We start from the raw sequence: 19283 nt of genomic DNA, 5'->3' as shown, positions 1-19283 counted from the left end.
TTAAAAGAAGCCTAATGCAAGTATTTATTGATTATTTGGAGAAGGTGCATTTGGAGGAGCCTGCGTTTTGGACAGACTTTTTAGATTATTATTTGAAGAATGGTGAGTGCCTCTTACTTATAAGTTAGGCTTACTGTTTGACTTGGGTGATGGGCCAGGTATTTGTCATGATGGTGGGTTTTCATATATTTTCTTGATCATTTTACAGAGGGAGTGCATTTCTGTCCATGTTGGCCAAGCTGGTGTGCAGATTGGAAACTCGTGTTGGGAATTGTACTGCTTGGAACATGGTATCTGCCCAGACGGAACAGCTGCTGATGATCGCAAAACTCTACTGGACTCCTCCTTTGGCACCTTTTTCAGTGAGACTGGTCCTGGGAAGTATGTTCCTAGGTCCATATTTGTTGACTTGGAGCCATCAGTTATAGGTGAGTAGTGTCCTATTTGAAATAGTTGTTTGGCTTTTGAGCAAATGTAAATAAAAATGTGGGTTTGTGAAGGTCTGACTTGATATTTCCTGACAGATGAGATCCGTAATGGGTCCTACCGTCAGCTGTACCATCCGGAGCAGTTGATTAGTGGTAAAGAGGATGCAGCCAACAACTACGCTCGTGGTCACTACACCATTGGAAAGGAAATTGTGGATCCGGTCCTGGACAGGATTCGTAAAATGGTAGGTGACCAGATTAACAGTTGCTTGCTCAACTTTTCAAAGATTGGTCAACATATTTCCTTGCATTCAGTATCTTTAGTATTGGTGTGCACATGTTTTTGGTGATCCCCCATTTGAGGCCTCTACATCACAGGTCTCCAACAGGTAGCTTGTGAGCTACCAGCCCCCCCCCCCCCCCCTTTAAGTAGCTCTCCAAAAGGTTTGAGGAAGATGTAGAACCCAGTCACTTGAGAAACATGTTAAAATTCAGTCTACAAAGAGAGAAGGTAGAGGAGTTGAAATTAACCTTTAAAAAGCATATCTTATTCAGCAGTTTTGGGTGGAGGTCAGCTATGTAAATACATGGAATGCTACTATTGACATAAAAGGCTTTCGGCCATGTTCATTTTGTCAAAGTAGCGCTCGGAGGAAAAAAGGTTGGTGACCCCTGCTCTACATTATGTCTGTAAGGGGTAGGATTGTTTGAGAATCATAACAGGGTGTGTTTGATGTTTTTCTAGTTTGTTGCAGAAAATCCACTTGGTCTTTGTTTGCATTATCTCTAGGAGTTCAGAGTTTCTAATTTATGGTGCAGAATGTGACTACTGAATTTGTGTCTCAGACCGACCAGTGCTCGGGTCTCCAGGGATTCCTCATCTTCCACAGCTTTGGAGGAGGCACTGGCTCTGGCTTCACCTCCCTGCTGATGGAGCGTCTGTCTGTGGACTACGGCAAGAAGTCCAAGCTGGAGTTCTCCGTCTACCCTGCTCCCCAGGTGTCCACTGCTGTAGTGGAGCCCTACAACTCCATCCTCACGACCCACACCACTCTAGAGCACTCTGACTGTGCCTTCATGGTGGACAACGAGGCCATTTTTGATATTTGCAAGCGCAACCTTGACATTGAGCGTCCCTCCTACACCAATCTGAATCGTCTTGTCGCCCAGATCGTCTCGTCTATCACTGCATCTCTACGCTTTGATGGGGCTCTGAATGTGGATCTTACTGAGTTCCAAACTAACCTTGTTCCCTACCCCCGTATTCACTTCCCCCTGGTCACCTACGCGCCAATAATCTCTGCGGAAAAGGCATACCATGAGCAACTCTCTGTGCCTGAGATCACAAATGCTTGTTTTGAGCCAGCAAATCAGATGGTGAAGTGTGACCCAAGGCGTGGTAAGTACATGGCCTGCTGCGTGCTGTACCGTGGGGACGTGGTACCCAAAGACGTCAACGGTGCCATTGCTGCCATCAAGGCCCGCCGATCCATCCAGTTTGTTGACTGGTGCCCCACTGGCTTCAAGGTGGGCATCAACTACCAGCCGCCAACGGTGGTGCCAGGAGGTGACTTGGCCAAGGTGCAGAGGGCAGTGTGTATGCTGAGCAACACGACTGCCATCGCTGAGGCCTGGGCTCGCCTGGACCATAAGTTTGACCTGATGTACGCCAAAAGGGCCTTTGTGCACTGGTATGTGGGTGAGGGCATGGAAGAGGGGGAGTTCAGTGAGGCCAGAGAAGACATGGCTGCACTGGAGAAGGACTATGAGGAAGTTGGGGCAGACTCAGCAGAGGATGGTGAAGAAGAGGAAGAAGAGTACTAGAGTTTCTAAGGTTATTTATTTGTATGTCAGTTTAACTAATAAATGTTGGTATTGCAAATATATATGGGTTGTCTGAATCTTTATCCCCCTGAAGTAATACAGAAAAAAATCCACTGAGGACTACAGATTAATTTTGTGAGTAATTTACTGCATTACCTGACACCCCTATGGTATATTGCAAAATCAAGCACAAAGAATTTCTGAGCTTCCATTTACATGCCCCTAGCAGGGGCGGAGCTACGTGGTGGCCAGGGGGGGCCACGGCCACCACTGGTCAAAGCTTGGCCACCCTGCTGGCCCCCCCAGCTCCGTTCAGTGAAAAGTTAAAAAAAAAGATTGCTGCCGTTTTCAACGGTACTTTGAAAGGAAGTGTAGCCTACGGTTCTAATCAAATCGTGAGTAGGCCTAGTGCAGCAGCAGCAGGGGACAATTCAAGTCATCTGTTAAACACTTGACAGTAGACTACTACTTACTTAACCTCAGTGACAACAGGTGAGTTGATGATGACTTGGAACATCAATGTTAATAAAATGTTAAAATGTGACACGAATCATAGCAAAGTGATCTGCTTTGGGCTGTTCTTGTTAGGTAGGCTCTGACATTGACGTGTGAGGCTGATCAAAAATAAGCGGATGCCCGTGGTACAGTAACGCTGTTACAAAAATATTTTGATAATATTCGGGTGAAATGCAAGCATATTAGGCACATATCTCCGGATGGCTCCAATAAAAGTAGGCTAACAGTGTCTAGCCTAGGCTACTTTATAAAAACATAATTTGCTGACTGCGTGTGGTTCTTGCCATAGCTGGTCAGGCAGAGGCAGGCTGCTGCGTTGTCTGAGTTCTTTGTTACATTGCTCCGGTAATTGCAACGAGATGAAACCTTAACTGCGTGACAGAGTAGAAGTGGGGCTTTCCAACGAGACTAAACACTTGTATGTGCCATCAAGTATGAAAATACAAAAAATCATGAAATTAAATCAAATTGCATCATATTTAGTTCACCTGCGCACCCACACTCTCATTTGAATTAGGCTACTCGCGAACCCGTGATCGCATAGATATGGCATATCAGAAGAAAGAGGAGGCACAGGGCTATCCATTGGTACCAAGTATATCAATCCTTCTGGGCTATAAAAACAGACAACGTGACTGCAAAATAACATCATGTACAAAAACCAACGCTGCACAGCCATTACTCTCGTTTGAATTAGGCCCTACTCACGAACCCGTGATCGGATAGATATGCCACGCATGTCAGATGAAAGAGGAGACACAGAGCTATCATTTGATACCAAGTACATCCTTCTGGGTTATAAAACAGACGAAGTGACATCAAAATAATAACTTCATATAGCTCGACTTACTTACCCCACGTTTTTGTGTGTTGTTGTGGTGGCAAAGCATGTTCATAATCCAACGCTATAATGTGTTTCTCTATGGCATAGCATGTTCATAATCCGGTTTTGAGATCCTAGCAAATTCCTACATGGCATCCAATTCAAGACTCACATTGCATCCCAATTTATTCGACAAAGAAACACCTTTTTCCCTTCACTTTGTTCATGGCTCATTGTTCTTGTTTGTGTATGGCACTTACAATGACCAGGATAAATGCTTCTAACTAAAGGTAGTGAAAAAGCCCTTAAAACAGTCTAGGGTTCTAAGGGTTAATGTCTTAATTCAGAGCCATGTTACTTACAGCCAAGTACTTGGAGTGGATAACAGAAAGAAATATAGTTTTGCCATCAGTATAAGATTAAATATCTGCATACCATATTTGTAGTATTTATTATTATGACCGCCGCGCAGCGAAGCGGCGGTCATATAGGTTTAGTCAGATTTTTTTTTTTTTTTTTCTTTTTCGCATGCCCAAATTTCTGTCAATGATTCCCGGGACACTGAAAGACCGGGGTACACGAAACTTGGTGGGCATGTAACCCCACATGGATAGCATGGAACCATCGTTTTTCGTTTTGATCTGTAGCCCCCCCCGCTGGACTGGACCCCCGAAAGGAGGGTAGAGCAGACACAGTTTTCTGTGAATATCTCGAAAACCGTAGGGTTTAGAAGGACCATTTTTTTTTGTATGTTGATCTCAAGGGGCCATGTCAACCCATTCCATAACCACTCATTTCATGTATAGCGCCACCTAGTTAAACACAAAAAAGTAAAAATGAGGTGTTGTAATTGAAGGTATCTGTGACCTAACAAAGTCAAAACTGTACAAAATTGGAAGTGTAGGATCATTATGACACCCTCTGTATGCACGCCAAGTTTCGTGGAATTCCGTTCATGGGGGGCCACACAATAAATTAATTTATGTTACTATACACCAACTGGCCTGTAGGTGGCCGGAGACAGTTTTCTGTGAATATCTCGATAACCGTAGGGCCTAGGAGGTCCACCTTTTTTATGTATGTTGGTCTTAAGGGGGCATGTCAACCCATTCCATTACCACTTATTTTATGTATAGCGCCACCTAGTTAAAAATGAAAAAGCAAAAAATGAGGTGTTTTCATCACAATATCTCTGGCTGACAAGGTCAAAACTGCACGAAATTAAAAGTGTAGGATCATTATGACACCCTCCGAATGCATGCCAAGTTTTGTGTACTTTCGTGCATGGGGGGCCTTACAATAAAATAATTTATGTGTACATTTAGTGACGTACACCAACAAGGATTCCCGGGACACTGAAAGACCGGGGTACACAAAACTTGGTGGCCATGTACCCCCACATGGATAGCATGGAACCGTCATTTTTCGTTTTGATCTGTAGCCCCCCCGCTGGACTGGACCCCCCGAAAGGAGGGTAGGGCAGACACAGTTCTCTGTGAATATCTTGAGAACTGTAGGGCCTAGGATGACCATTTTTTTCTGTATGTTTGCCTCCAGGGGTCATGTTAACCCATTTCATGTGCACACATGTGCACAGATACACACACACACACACACATACATTCACAGTAATCATACGTATGACACATACTCACACAGTAGACATATGTACGCTTGCATGCACAGGCACATACGCAGGCACAAACACAAGCACGCACGCACACACACACACACACACACACTCACACACACACACACACACATAACATAAACATAACACAAACAATCAAGAATTTCTCAGAATTATAAACAGGCAAGATGGAGGTGGGGTTGTATAAAATGAATTTTACATGTGAAATCTATGAACTAATCATGTTTTGGTACTTGTTGTCTAGCAGATACCAGTGAGAATTGAGTGTGGATAATGCAATTTAGTTAGAATCATATAGGCCTTTCAGCGTGATTTCTTTTTGTGGAAAAAATGTGCTGGACTGGGCGGCGGTCATATTTTGTACCGCTCTGCGGTACATCTAGTTGTTCTTTGAGTTAACATCATTTCAATATGACTGATTAAGTAAGGTGCATTATCATAATGTACTTTTTATAGCATTGGCCTATTTATGGAAAATGTGTTGGAGTGGACAACAAACTGTTCAGGTTGTCTGTGAATGGACCTGTGTCAGTGTTGACTTTACACAATTTATTGCCATTATTAAAACAGGGTATCCTAATCTTCAAAACTTTTTGAGTAGTTTTCATATTGTAGTTTTGATTCCCAAGTGCCACCCCAATAAAAAGTCTGGACCTAGCTGGCCCCCCCTATAAAATAATCCTGGCTACGCCCCTGGCCCCTAGAGAGTAACACTTTAGCTGCCTGGCTGCGTTAGCTGCTGACTGTAGCAACTCAAGCTAGGTAAAACTGATTTTTTTTTTTTTTTTTCCCGCAACAACGTTCTATGTGAGCACTCGCTGGAGCTGAAGGCATCTGAACACACAACACATTTTGATATTTTTTCTTAATTTGGGTGTTTTATTTAAGTGTATTAAGATTCCAGGCACATATCTTAATCACATGGACTGTATCTGTGCTTCTGTACATTCAGACACAAACGCCTTCACTGCCCCTCTTTGCTTCTATGCCAGATGCCACTGGCATATTTCCCCAATATAATCTAACGCTTTCTGACTTGCAGGAGCTCAGCTCAATGGGACCTGCCATAATTTTCTGTGTCTGTTTCACGTTTCAACCAGGAACGTGTCTGAAGATGGCGTCAGACGTATGACACATGAGCGATTGAGCAGAAGATGCATTTATTGAAGTTTGGTTCAGCTTGCTGCGTGCGTGATTTGATTGAGCTCAATAAGCTCAATGCCAATCAAACCAGCTAATAGGCTAACTGAAATAACACCATGCCAATCTCTATCTATGGTGAAGGGTATGTGGTGATGTGTGGCTATTTCAATTCCAAAGGCCAAGGCAACTTTATGATGCATAGTATCCTGGATCCATTAACTAACTGGCCTTTAAAAATAAAAATCTGCTTGACATAGTTGCTTGAACAATGGTCATTCTGTTTTCTAAAGAGAAGCAAGACCTAATCCTGTGAAGTGCACCTAATTTAATTTTTACCTTTTTTGTGACCAAGCACATGTGTTCTAAATGATTGTTTGTTATCTAACCAAATGCCCAGATATTTGGATTGAGAAACTTATTCAGTTTGTGTCACACTTTTTCGATCTAGTAAAGATCATACATTTAGTTTTTGCTTCATTCAGAACCAGTTTAAGTTCTTTTAAGGATTTCTGCGCACAATCAAATGCATATTGAAGAAGATACTACTTGCTCTACAGATGGTGCATAGGCATAAAGGAATGTCATCTGCATAGAAATGCACTTTACAATTTTCTATTGAAGGACAGATATCATTGATGTACAACGTAAACAACAGTGGCCCCAAAATTGAGCCCTGTGGAATACCATTATTTAGTCTCAATGGCTCTGAGGTTGATCCTGTCACATCTAGCCATTGTGTTCTATTAGAGAGGTAGTCTTGAAACCATTTAAAGGAAACTTCATCTAGACTAAAAGAGGTCAGTTTTTCAAGAAGTAACCTGTGATGAACAGTGACAAAAACCTTAGACAAATCAATAAACAAAGCTGCACAATGTTGTTTCTTACTGTCAACAACAGTAGCTATATCATTTACTACAGCAGTTGCTGCTGTAATCGTGCTGTGGCCAGCTCTGAACCGAGATTGATAAGGACTTAATATAGAATATGATGACAAGGCCCCGGCCGTGGCGCAACTGGCTGGGGCACCTGCAATGTACACCGACGACCCGGGTTCGATTCCCGCCCTGTGGTCCTTTCCGGATCCTACCCTGATTCTCTCTCCCACTCACTCCCTGTCATTCTCCACTATCCTATCCTATCTGATTAAAGGGATAAAAGGCCAATAAAAATATACATATATATATAAAAAAGAATATGATTACAAAAAGGAACGATGCTGTTCATTTACAAAGGAATCTAACATCTTTGCTAAACATGGGAGCTTGGAGATTGGCTATAGTTAATTCAAATCACTTGGGTTTCCTCCTTTATGTAAATCATATGTAATTTTTATGCTTCTAAATTGCTGTTCATTATAAAGGTTAAAAACAAGATCTTAAAATCTATACAACCAAAGCGTTATGCAAACACTGACTTGTCTGACTTTAAAAATGTGATATAATTGATTTCAAAACCTGTGTGCATAATTAAGGGATTAGCCAAAACCACATTAACAAAGATGTGTTAATAATTTTTGAAAATCTTTGCTGTGCTGAGATCTGGTTCAATGTGAGGAATCGAGGAGAGTGGATGTGAAGACCTCTGGATATCAGTGCAGAGAGGGACAGCAGAGTGGAGATGAAGACCTCAACGATGATGTGGAGATGGCTGAAGACAGCATCTGAACCAGAGACTTTCTAATGAGGAGACACAGCACTCAAAAAATCCTCCATAGAAATGCATGGGGTTAGTTTGTAATGCCAATATGGCCGTTGTCTACACATATCACACCCCTTCCTCGACAAAACGTCGACATGTGAATACACTGAGCCAATATGTTGTGTTGTGAAGACATCTTCCCAATCATGTGTTGTGAACTCGCTGCTGGAGCAAGATTGGTGTCGTGAAGCCTTGCGCACGCGCATTTCTGCTGAATAGGATGCCCGATGAGTGCCCAAAAAGCGTTGCTATATGGCCGCCGAGTGGATGGACTTGCCTAAAAGGACTTTGTCTGAACTCAATACTCTTTTCACCTTTATTGGCTGTAGCGGCTGAACACATAAACTGAACCCAACATGTTTCCCCTGTGCTTGCTCTAGCTGCTGAACACAGAATCTGAACCATTACTATCTATACTGCAGCTATAGATAATGATTTATTTGATAAAAATGGATTCTCTAGTATTTTTTAGTAAATACTAAGTATTTAGTAGTATTTTCTCTAGTATTTTTAGTATAAGTATATATACTCTTTTGATCCCGTGAGGGAAATTTGGTCTCTGCATTTATCCCAATTCGTGAATTAGTGAAACACACACAGCACACACACAGTGAGGTAAAGCACACACTAATCCCAACTAATCACAACTAATCCCAACGCAGTGAGCTGCCTGCTACAGCAGCGCTTGGGAAGCAGTGAGGGGTTAGGTGCCTTGCTCAAGGGCACTTCAGCCATTCCTACTGGTCGGGGTTCGAACCGGCAACCCTCCGGTTACAAGTCCAAAGCGCTAACCAGCAGGCCACAGCTGCCCACATGTAGTATGTAAGTATGTATGTATGTATGTATGTAGTATGTTTTTTTTATCACTTTCAAATACAGTATAGCTGAAATTGTAACATCCAAGCCGATAAAATAACAGCATTTAAGGTGAGAATTTATTCAACTGTATCATAGCAATAAGTATGGTGTTGCTGATGCTGTTTGTGTGTGTGTGGCGTGTGTGTGTGCACATTTGGTTATGAGCATGTAGTTGCTCCAGCAATGGTCTGATAATACTGATAATCCTATTCTTGTTCTCTGCATTCCCTACAAATAACAAAATCAAAGTGAACCACTGTCTCGTGTCTTTATATAATTATATAAATGACAATGCTTTTAACACAAAAGACTATTTTTGGCATTGTAAACTGAAGTGAAACAAACAAAATAGTGAAAAAGTGGTCTGTGTTGTATTGTGTCAACAGTTTAAGTCAGAACAAACGGACAAATCCTGTGTGCATGGTGGCCTTATATTACTAACTGGGTGAGTGAGTCTTGAAAAGGTAAATCAATTAGCCAATCAGACATTGGACAAGAGGTGCTAATTGGAAGCCACGCCTTATTCCCAACCATCACTATATATCACACTGACCCAGAGGGGGTCTTTTTTGTGCTTGTTCATTTAACAGGTAAGTTAAGGCTTTAACTAGTGTCCTTAATATTTCAGTTTCTTTAGGTCCTTCGTGGAACTTCTTGTTAAAAGAAGCCTAATGCAATGTATTATTTGGTCAAGGTGTATTTGGAGAAGCTTGCAGTTTGGACATACTTTTTAGATTATTATTTGAAGAATGGTGAGTGCCTCTTACTCATAAGTTAGGCTTACTGTTTGACTTGGGTGATGGGCCAGGTATTTGTCACAATGGGTTTTTTAAATATTTTCTTGATCATTTTAGAGGGAATGCATTTCTATCCATGTTGGCCAAGCTGGTGTGCAGATTGGAAACTCGTGTTGGGAATTGTACTGCTTGGAACATGGTATCTGCCCAGATGGAACAGCTGTTGGAAATGGCACAACTCTACTGGACTCCTCCTTTGGCACCTTTTTCAGTGAGACTGGTCATGGGAAGTATGTTCCTAGGTCCATATTTGTTGACTTGGAGCCATCAGTTATAGGTGAGTAGTGTCCTATTTGAAATAGTTGTTTGGCTTTTGAGCAAATGTAAATAAAAATGTGGGTTTGTGAAGGTCTGACTTGATATTTCCTGACAGATGAGATCCGTAATGGGTCCTACCGTCAGCTGTACCATCCGGAGCAGTTGATTAGTGGTAAAGAGGATGCAGCCAACAACTACGCTCGTGGTCACTACACGATTGGAAAGGAAATTGTGGATCCAGTCCTGGACAGGATTCGTAAAATGGTAGGAGACTAGATTAACAGTTGCCTGCTTAGCTTTTCAAAGATTGGTGAAATGTATTTCCAAAATTTCCCTCGGCATGAATAAAGTATCTATCTATTTGTTGCATTTAGTATCTTCAGTATTGGCGTGCCCATGTGTTTTTGGTGATTCTGTGCCCCCATTTAGTGACATGTTTGATCCCTCAGTTGAGGCCTCTACATTATGTCTGTAAGGGATAGGATTGTTTGAGAATCATAACATGGTGTGTTTGATTGCTTTCAAGTTTGTTGCAGAAAACCTGCTGCTACATTTGCCCTTTGTTTGTATTCTCTTGAAATACCAATTTATGGTGCAGAATGTGACTACTGAATTTGTTTTTGTCTCAGACCGACCAGTGCTCGGGTCTCCAGGGATTCCTAATCTTCCACAGCTATGGAGGAGGCACTGGCTCTGGCTTCACCTCCCTGCTGATGGAGCGTCTGTCTGTGGACTACGGGAAGAAGTCCAAGCTGGAGTTCTCGGTGTACCCTGCTCCCCAGGTGTCCACTGCTGTAGTGGAGCCCTACAACTCCATCCTCACGACTCACACCACTCTAGAGCACTCTGACTGTGCCTTCATGGTGGACAACGAAGCCATTTTTGATATTTGCAAGCGCAACCTTGACATTGAGCGTCCCTCCTACACCAATCTGAATCGCCTTGTCGCCCAGATCGTCTCGTCTATCACTGCATCTCTACGCTTTGATGGGGCTCTGAATGTGGATCTTACTGAGTTCCAAACTAACCTTGTTCCCTACCCCCGTATTCACTTCCCCCTGGTCACCTACGCGCCAATAATCTCTGCGGAAAAGGCATACCATGAGCAACTCTCTGTGCCTGAGATCACAAATGCTTGTTTTGAGCCAGCAAATCAGATGGTGAAGTGTGACCCAAGGCGTGGAAAGTACATGGCCTGCTGCGTGCTGTACCGTGGGGACGTGGTACCCAAAGACGTCAACGGTGCCATTGCTGCCATCAAGGCCCGCCGATCCATCCAGTTTGTTGACTGGTGCCCCACTGGCTTCAAGGTGGGCATCAACTACCAGCCGCCAACGGTGGTGCCAGGAGGTGACTTGGCCAAGGTGCAGAGGGCAGTGTGTATGCTGAGCAACACGACTGCCATCGCTGAGGCCTGGGCTCGCCTGGACCATAAGTTTGACCTGATGTACGCCAAAAGGGCCTTTGTGCACTGGTATGTGGGTGAGGGCATGGAAGAGGGGGAGTTCAGTGAGGCCAGAGAAGACATGGCTGCACTGGAGAAGGACTATGAGGAAGTTGGGGCAGACTCAGCAGAGGATTGTGAAGAAGAGGAAGAAGAGTACTAGAGTTTCTAAGGTTATTTATTTGTATGTCAGTTTAACTAATAAATGTTGGTATTGCAAATATATATGGGTTGTCTGAATCTTTATCCCCCTGAAGTAATACAGAAAAAAATCAACTGAGGACTGCATATGATATTGTGAGTGTAATTTACTGCATTACCTGACACCCCTATGGTATATTGCAATATCAAGCACAAGAATTTCAAATGACATTTACACAGCCAGGCAGCTACAGCACTACACTCTGTGGGCATGTCTCTGAGCTCCCATTTATATCCCCCCCAGAGTGTAGTGCTGTAGCTGCCTGGCTGGGTTAGCTGCTGAGTGTAGCAACTCAAGCTAGGTAAAACTGATTTTTTTTTTTTCCTTTTTCATACCAACAGTAGTCGGTGACCTCCAAATGGAGATCTGTGCGAACTCTCAGTGTTCCTCCTTTAATGCAAGACATCTGAACACACAAAACACATTTTGATCATTTTCATAATTTGGGTGTTATTTCGGTGTATAAAACTGAGTCTAGGCACATACCTACTGATGGTAATTTTGATACCATAGTTTTAATAGAGACCCAGTCAGACCATTAGTATGAAAAATCAGGAACAGAGTTTATTTACAATGATGTGCATCAAGGGAGAGACCGCATGACTTCACCTAAAGATCCATCAGCTACTCTAACTAGACAAGGAAATAGTTAAGGTTTAAGTATCCTTCCAGGCTGATGGGAGATGGTGTTGGTCATCCCATCTCACGTGGACTACAAGGAAACACTCTGATTAGTGGCAACCTGGCAATCCGGAGCAGATGGCTACTGACGCAGCCATGCAGAACAGTGAAACACTAAAGTCATAATATTCCCGCTTATCTCTAAATACAGTCACACACAGATATACACAGGGACAGTACAGATATCATAGTCATTACATAGAATCATACTTTTAGTATTAAAGTGACCCACTAATGAGAAATGCAGAACATTAAACCACATATTGGACATAAAGTTCTATTCCACTTTCTCTCAGTCCCCCTTTTTCAGACTTTATGGCTGGAACATTTCATCAAATATTGCCACTATATAAAATATAAAAGATTATACAATTGTTTCATTCAAGTTAGTCAGATCCAAATAAGCAGGTACATGATTTAACTGATTTCAGTCAGTCAGTCAGTCAAGAAAAATAACTACACATGATTGGTGTACAATAACAACCACAGTAAATCAAAAACAAACTATCATGACAATCAGAACAGGAGCTAGTAAACCAAAAAGAATATATTTGGTCCATCCCGCTAAACTATTCCGAAAAAAGACCTAAATCACACGTATATAAAAATAATTTCTGAATCCAATACTCTCAAGTCCCCCTTTAAAAGACTTGAAGCCTTTGACACCACACAATAGCACACATCTGATTGAATCAGAATGAGCCTACTAATGAACTGAGAGTAATGCAGTAATTGTGTCTTTTTACCATGTGTATAATAGTTGGGCAAAGCTGAATATAAAACCAAAACACATAAGAAATGTCTCAACAATTCTCAAATAGAACCCAATAAAATAAATGAATCAACATGGTTACATGTATAAAAGTGGCCCTGATTGTCTTGATTTCTCACAGGCTGTGCAAAAAAGTTTACATACCACAGAGTACTAGTGATAAAAACAATAACCAAACAGTTCAAGGGGAAAAAAGCAATAGACAAAAGAAAAAAGAAAAAAGTAGAGTCTGTAAGGCTCCCCCTTTTTGACCACTGATTGCACCTGAAATATAACACAGAGATATACATAATATGTATATGTAAGGCCCCGGTAGTGCTTCCTAAGTTTCAACTAACATTATTAAAAAGATTTCAATTGCAATACTGCTATGGTCAGTCACCAAATTAGTAATTAGCAATGAAATATAAATTCAAATGATCATGATCTTCATGGATACTCTTTTTTTTTTCTTTGTGTGCCTCATATCAAGAATTGTTTATCATACAGCAAAGCTAAATTATCTTAACCTTTTTCCACATTGTTTAAAGCAGGCCTAAAGGCATGTTTTAAAGAACTTGGTAAGACCTTTATTCTGAACATATTCTGAACGCCTGAAACAAATGCAAAGTTGTGTTTTATTTTATTGCATTACTGTAAAACAGTTGTAAAACATTTTCCATGTCAATGAAGAGAAGAAAATAATAATACCAATATAAAAACTGCAGTGGTTGTGTTGTTAATAAACATATGAACCTATTAGTTCAATACTAGTTCAGTGTAGTGAAGTCAACATCAACAACCTCTCATCCTCCATGAAAGAAAAAGCTATCTTTAATCATAACTTGATACACTGCAAGAGCTAGATGTCTATGTTATCAGACTACTCTTAATCAGACTCCCCCTTATGATCTGCAGCAAGGCTGCAAGATTATTCCCTTAGCTAAAGTGTTGTCGCCTATAACACTGTGTCCTATTAAGAGCTTAGTGCGTCATAGCATCAACAGTTTGATACATTCACTGCTGTTGGTAAGATTACAACTTGCTAAACTGGCCCCCAAGTATGAATTTAACCGATATGCTTCAACTCTGTCAGTGTTGTCACTGCGAGACAACATATGGTGCATATGGTGGCCTCAAAGCAGGACCTGGCAGAGCTCAAGGCCTACACACCTAGCCAATCAACAGTCAAAACACATCTGTGTCTACCTTGAAGCAAGAACATAGCGTCCGCATGGCTTCCAGTGTTTGCGGCCTACACATGGAACAGGATAACTTGGGTCAGGTTCTATTAGCATGGGGAGCAGGGAGCTTGGAGAAACAAGTATTTGAGCAAAATGGTCATACTTTCTATGGGGCCTTTATTAAATGTACAAATGGAAAATGAAAACCAAATGTTTATGTTTCAAGGCTAAATATAGGCCAATCCAGTGACAAGGAGCACGTCTGAAGAGGGCGACAGATGTATGACACAGGAGCGATTGATCAGAAGATGTTTTTTTGGTGTTTTGTTCATTTTCAAAAACAATTAGAGACTTTGCTGCCATAACATTTTGTTTAAACAAACGCAAAAACTAAACAAATAATTGCTACAACATGGCATTTACGATTTCGTCATAGCATAAGGGCGCCTGCAGGAATAAAATTGGTGGAAACATTTAACACCTTTCTACCACCTAGGAACACTAAGGATAGCGTTATTCATATTTTTCCTTTTCCAATTTCAGGTTCGGGCATTTGGTCAGCTAGAAAGCAGCCTGCATACTTTCACGCAAATATTTGGTCAACTTCATACAGCCATAAAAAAGCTATTGCCCTCCATTTTGCAAATCATTATCAGCTTGGTGCATGTGTTTTTCCGATTTAGGCTATTGCAAGTGCATAAACTAATGGCAATGCTTAGCCTTCATTCAGAAATCTTTAATTTTTGGATTTATTAGTTATTTTAGTTTTATGTTTGAAATGATCAAACAAAAATTAGCCTATTACACATGTTAAAATCGATTTTTCATTTTTGAAACTCATTTTACCTAGCCAAATCGATTTCAATATCGATATTCGATTTTAAAGTGACAGCCCTAGTGTGTGTGCATGCATGTATCTATGTGTGTACATGCGTGTGTGCATGAGTGCCTGTTTGTGAGCTTTGTTAAAATGAAGTAAATACATTTCAACATCATCTGTACCCTTTGCTCAACACCATCATCTACAGGCAGATGCGTGTACAGGCAGATGTAGTCTCCCCCGGGACCAAACGAAATTTCCGTAATAGTGTGCCCTTGTGTTTATTGGCTGTAGCTGCTGAACACATAAACTGAACCCAACATGCATTTCCCCCCTGTGCTTGCTGTAGCTGCTGAACACAGCATCTGAACCACACACGCTTCTCATACTGCAGCTATAGAAGATGATGATTTATTTGATAAAGATGGATTGGAAAGATGGAAAAGATGGATTCTCTAGTATTTTGCAAGTTTTTTTATCGCTTTCAAATACAGTATAGCTGAAATTGTAACATCCAAGCCGATAAAATAACAGCATTTAAGGTAAGAATTTATTCAACTGTTTCATAGCAATAGGTGGTGTTGCTGATGCTGTTTGTGTGTGTGGCATGTGTGTGTGCACATTTGGTTATGTGCATGTGCTCCAGCAATGGTCTGATAATGCTGATAAGTTTATTCTTGTGTGAACCACTGTCTCATGTCTTTATATAATTATATAAATGGCAATGCTTTCAACACAAAAGACTATTTATGGCATTGTAAACTGAAGCAAAGGTGAAAAGGTGGTCTGTTGTATTGTGTGAAGAATTTAAAGGGCCGTTCACACCAGAAACAATAACTATAACCCATAACGATAAAAACGTCCACACTGACTGACCAACGATAAGCAAATTATCTCCTTGTGATGGCTAAAATGTGATGGGTTCTGATTGGCTGTTAGCTTTTTATCGTTTTCAAAATCGATCTGAAAGTGATCCCCAACAATATTGTTCTTCATGTCGTTATCGTTCATAGTTTATATGTGAACGTCATCATTCATATTAACAAGAACAATATTTTTTTTTATAGTTAACGTTATAGTTATCATTCTTGGTGTGAACGGCCCTTAAGTTAGAACAAACCGTCAATTTTAGCTTAAAGACCTGTATCCTGTGCACGGTGTCCTATTAGGCCTACTAACTAGGTGAGTGAGTCTTAAAAAAGTAAATCAATTAGCCAATCAGACATTGGACAAGAGGTGCTAATTGGAAGCCAGGCCTTATACCCAACCATCACTATATATCACACAGACCCAGAGGTGGTCTTTCATGTTTGTTTACGTAACAGGTAAGTTGTCAGAGACATTACAGTTTTAACTAATGTTCTTTTTTAACATTTAACAGTTTCTTTAGGTTCTTCGTGGAGCTTTTTTGAAATTATTATTAAAAGAAGCCTAATGCAAGTATTTATTGATTATTTGGTGAAGGTGCATTTGGAGGAGCCTGCGTTTTGGACAGACTTTTTAGATTATTATTTGAAGAATGGTGAGTGCCTCTTACTTATAAGTTAGGCTTACTGTTTGACTTGGGTGATGGGCCAGGTATTTGTCATGATGGTGGGTTTTCATATATTTTCTTGATCATTTTACAGAGGGAGTGCATTTCTGTCCATGTTGGCCAAGCTGGTGTGCAGATTGGAAACTCGTGTTGGGAATTGTACTGCTTGGAACATGGTATCTGCCCAGACGGAACAGCTGCTGATGATAGCAAAACTCTACTGGACTCCTCCTTTGGCACCTTTTTCAGTGAGACTGGTCCTGGGAAGTATGTTCCTAGGTCCATATTTGTTGACTTGGAGCCATCAGTTATAGGTGAGTAGTGTCCTATTTGAAATAGTTGTTTGGCTTTTGAGCAAATGTAAATAAAAATGTGGGTTTGTGAAGGTCTGACTTGATATTTCCTGACAGATGAGATCCGTAATGGGTCCTACCGTCAGCTGTACCATCCGGAGCAGTTGATTAGTGGTAAAGAGGATGCAGCCAACAACTACGCTCGTGGTCACTACACCATTGGAAAGGAAATTGTGGATCCGGTCCTGGACAGGATTCGTAAAATGGTAGGTGACCAGATTAACAGTTGCTTGCTCAACTTTTCAAAGATTGGTCAACATATTTCCTTGCATTCAGTATCTTTAGTATTGGTGTGCACATGTTTTTGGTGATCCCCCATTTAGTGTGATTCCTCATTTGAGGCCTCTACATCACAGGTCTCCAACAGGTAGCTTGTGAGCTACCAGCCCCCCCCCCCCCCCCCCCCCCTTTAAGTAGCTCTCCAAAAGGTTTGAGGAAGATGTAGAACCCAGTCACTTGAGAAACATGTTAAAATTCAGTCTACAAAGAGAAGGTAGAGGAGTTGAAATTAACCTTTAAAAAGCATATCTTATTCAGCAGTTTTGGGTGGAGGTCAGCTATGTAAATACATGGAATGCTACTATTGACATAAAAGGCTTTCGGCCATGTTCATTTTGTCAAAGTAGCGCTCGGAGGAAAAAAGGTTGGTGACCCCTGCTCTACATTATGTCTGTAAGGGGTAGGATTGTTTGAGAATCATAACAGGGTGTGTTTGATGTTTTTCTAGTTTGTTGCAGAAAATCCACTTGGTCTTTGTTTGCATTATCTCTAGGAGTTCAGAATTTCTAATTTATGGTGCAGAATGTGACTACTGAATTTGTTTCTCAGACCGACCAGTGCTCGGGTCTCCAGGGATTCCTCATCTTCCACAGCTTTGGAGGAGGCACTGGCTCTGGCTTCACCTCCCTGCTGATGGAGCGTCTGTCTGTGGACTACGGCAAGAAGTCCAAGCTGGAGTTCTCGGTGTACCCTGCTCCCCAGGTGTCCACTGCTGTAGTGGAGCCCTACAACTCCATCCTCACGACCCACACCACTCTAGAGCACTCTGACTGTTCCTTCATGGTGGACAACGAGGCCATTTTTGATATTTGCAAGCGCAACCTTGACATTGAGCGTCCCTCTTACACCAATCTGAATCGCCTTGTCGCCCAGATCGTCTCGTCTATCACTGCATCTCTACGCTTTGATGGGGCTCTGAATGTGGATCTCACGGAGTTCCAAACTAACCTTGTTCCCTACCCCCGCATTCACTTCCCCCTGGTCACCTACTCTCCAATAATCTCTTCGGAAAAGGCATACCATGAGCAGCTCTCTGTGCCTGAGATCACAAATGCTTGTTTTGAGCCAGCTAATCAGATGGTGAAGTGTGACCCAAGGCGTGGTAAGTACATGGCCTGCTGCGTACTGTACCGTGGGGACGTGGTACCCAAAGACGTCAACGGTGCCATTGCTGCCATCAAGGCCCGCCGATCCATCCAGTTTGTTGACTGGTGCCCCACTGGCTTCAAGGTAGGCATCAACTACCAGCCGCCAACGGTGGTACCAGGCGGTGACTTGGCCAAGGTGCAGAGGGCCGTTTGTATGCTGAGTAACACGACTGCCATCGCTGAGGCCTGGGCTCGCCTGGACCATAAGTTTGACCTGATGTACGCCAAGAGGGCCTTTGTGCACTGGTATGTGGGTGAGGGCATGGAAGAGGGGGAGTTCAGTGAGGCCAGAGAAGACATGGCTGCACTGGAGAAGGACTATGAGGAAGTTGGGGCAGACTCAGCAGAGGATGGTGAAGAAGAGGAAGAAGAGTACTAGAGTTTCTAAGATATGTAGTTGTGTGTCAGTGTCACAGGGTGACTAAGTGGGAAAGGAACAGTGCGGGAGGAATTAAGTATGGGTTGGCACTGAGCTTCCGTGGGGGACACTTTTGGGGGAACACAAAGATGGCCGCTCCCTAGCTGGGTGATTGTTTTTAATGCCGTACAGGTGTGTAGCAGGCAAATGTGGTGGTGGTGATTGGTGCATGGGTTTTGGGCTTGGGTTTTTAAACCATAGGCTTTCAGTGCACGACAGGTCTGGAAGGGGACAAGACGTGTCGCCCACAGCGGCTAAGCCGCGGACCGTGGAAACGGATCTTTTGGAGGCTAGTGTGAAGGGTTGCTGCCTGGGCTCTACGAGCTACGACCACTACGAGCCACGACTACTACGAGCCACGAACGCTACGAAGCCTGGGATAATCCCCTTGTGACCACGGCTCTAAGAGATGATAGAGGGGTGAAATCGTTCACCCCTCGCCGAGTTAAGTAGCCCTTCTGTACCTCAGGGTT

At 42.2% G+C, this 19283-nt stretch overlaps 3 protein-coding genes across 3 annotated transcripts; all 3 read left to right on the top strand.

Annotated features, from left to right (window-relative positions):
* The first annotated feature begins 528 nt into the window (after window positions 1-528).
* Window positions 529-2252, top strand: LOC143109109 (tubulin alpha-1B chain-like). Its single transcript, XM_076271726.1, has 2 exons — window positions 529-673; window positions 1275-2252. The coding sequence occupies exons 1-2, from the start codon at window positions 671-673 to the stop codon at window positions 2250-2252; spliced, it is 981 nt and encodes a 326-aa protein (XP_076127841.1). The 5' UTR covers window positions 529-670.
* Window positions 2253-6356: 4104 nt separating this feature from the next.
* LOC143109237 (tubulin alpha-4A chain-like) lies at window positions 6357-11603 on the top strand. Its single transcript, XM_076271893.1, has 4 exons — window positions 6357-6368; window positions 9796-10015; window positions 10112-10260; window positions 10626-11603. The coding sequence occupies exons 1-4, from the start codon at window positions 6357-6359 to the stop codon at window positions 11601-11603; spliced, it is 1359 nt and encodes a 452-aa protein (XP_076128008.1).
* A 4781-nt stretch (window positions 11604-16384) lies between these two features.
* Window positions 16385-18771, top strand: LOC143109236 (tubulin alpha-4A chain-like). Its single transcript, XM_076271891.1, has 4 exons — window positions 16385-16403; window positions 16606-16926; window positions 17023-17171; window positions 17794-18771. The coding sequence occupies exons 1-4, from the start codon at window positions 16385-16387 to the stop codon at window positions 18769-18771; spliced, it is 1467 nt and encodes a 488-aa protein (XP_076128006.1).
* Window positions 18772-19283: the final 512 nt, after the last annotated feature.

This window comes from Alosa pseudoharengus, unplaced genomic scaffold (genome assembly GCF_046254945.1).
Source record: "Alosa pseudoharengus isolate Yale_2024_CS ecotype anadromous, Long Island Sound unplaced genomic scaffold, YU_APseudo_1.1 YU_APseudo_1.1_scf_7, whole genome shotgun sequence".
In the NCBI taxonomy this organism is placed as follows: domain Eukaryota; kingdom Metazoa; phylum Chordata; class Actinopteri; order Clupeiformes; family Clupeidae; genus Alosa; species Alosa pseudoharengus.
This window is presented reverse-complemented; position numbering and strand designations above follow the sequence as displayed.

What these genes read in the sequence shown, in the direction of transcription:
- LOC143109237 (XM_076271893.1), top strand. An exon ending in CTTGGAGCCATCAGTTATAG is followed by an intron (nt 10,016 to 10,111) that starts GTGAGTAGTGTC and finishes ATTTCCTGACAG; the next exon opens with ATGAGATCCGTAATGGGTCC. An exon ending in TGGACAGGATTCGTAAAATG is followed by an intron (nt 10,261 to 10,625) that starts GTAGGAGACTAG and finishes TTTTTGTCTCAG; the next exon opens with ACCGACCAGTGCTCGGGTCT.
- LOC143109236 (XM_076271891.1), top strand. An exon ending in CTTGGAGCCATCAGTTATAG is followed by an intron (nt 16,927 to 17,022) that starts GTGAGTAGTGTC and finishes ATTTCCTGACAG; the next exon opens with ATGAGATCCGTAATGGGTCC. An exon ending in TGGACAGGATTCGTAAAATG is followed by an intron (nt 17,172 to 17,793) that starts GTAGGTGACCAG and finishes TTTGTTTCTCAG; the next exon opens with ACCGACCAGTGCTCGGGTCT.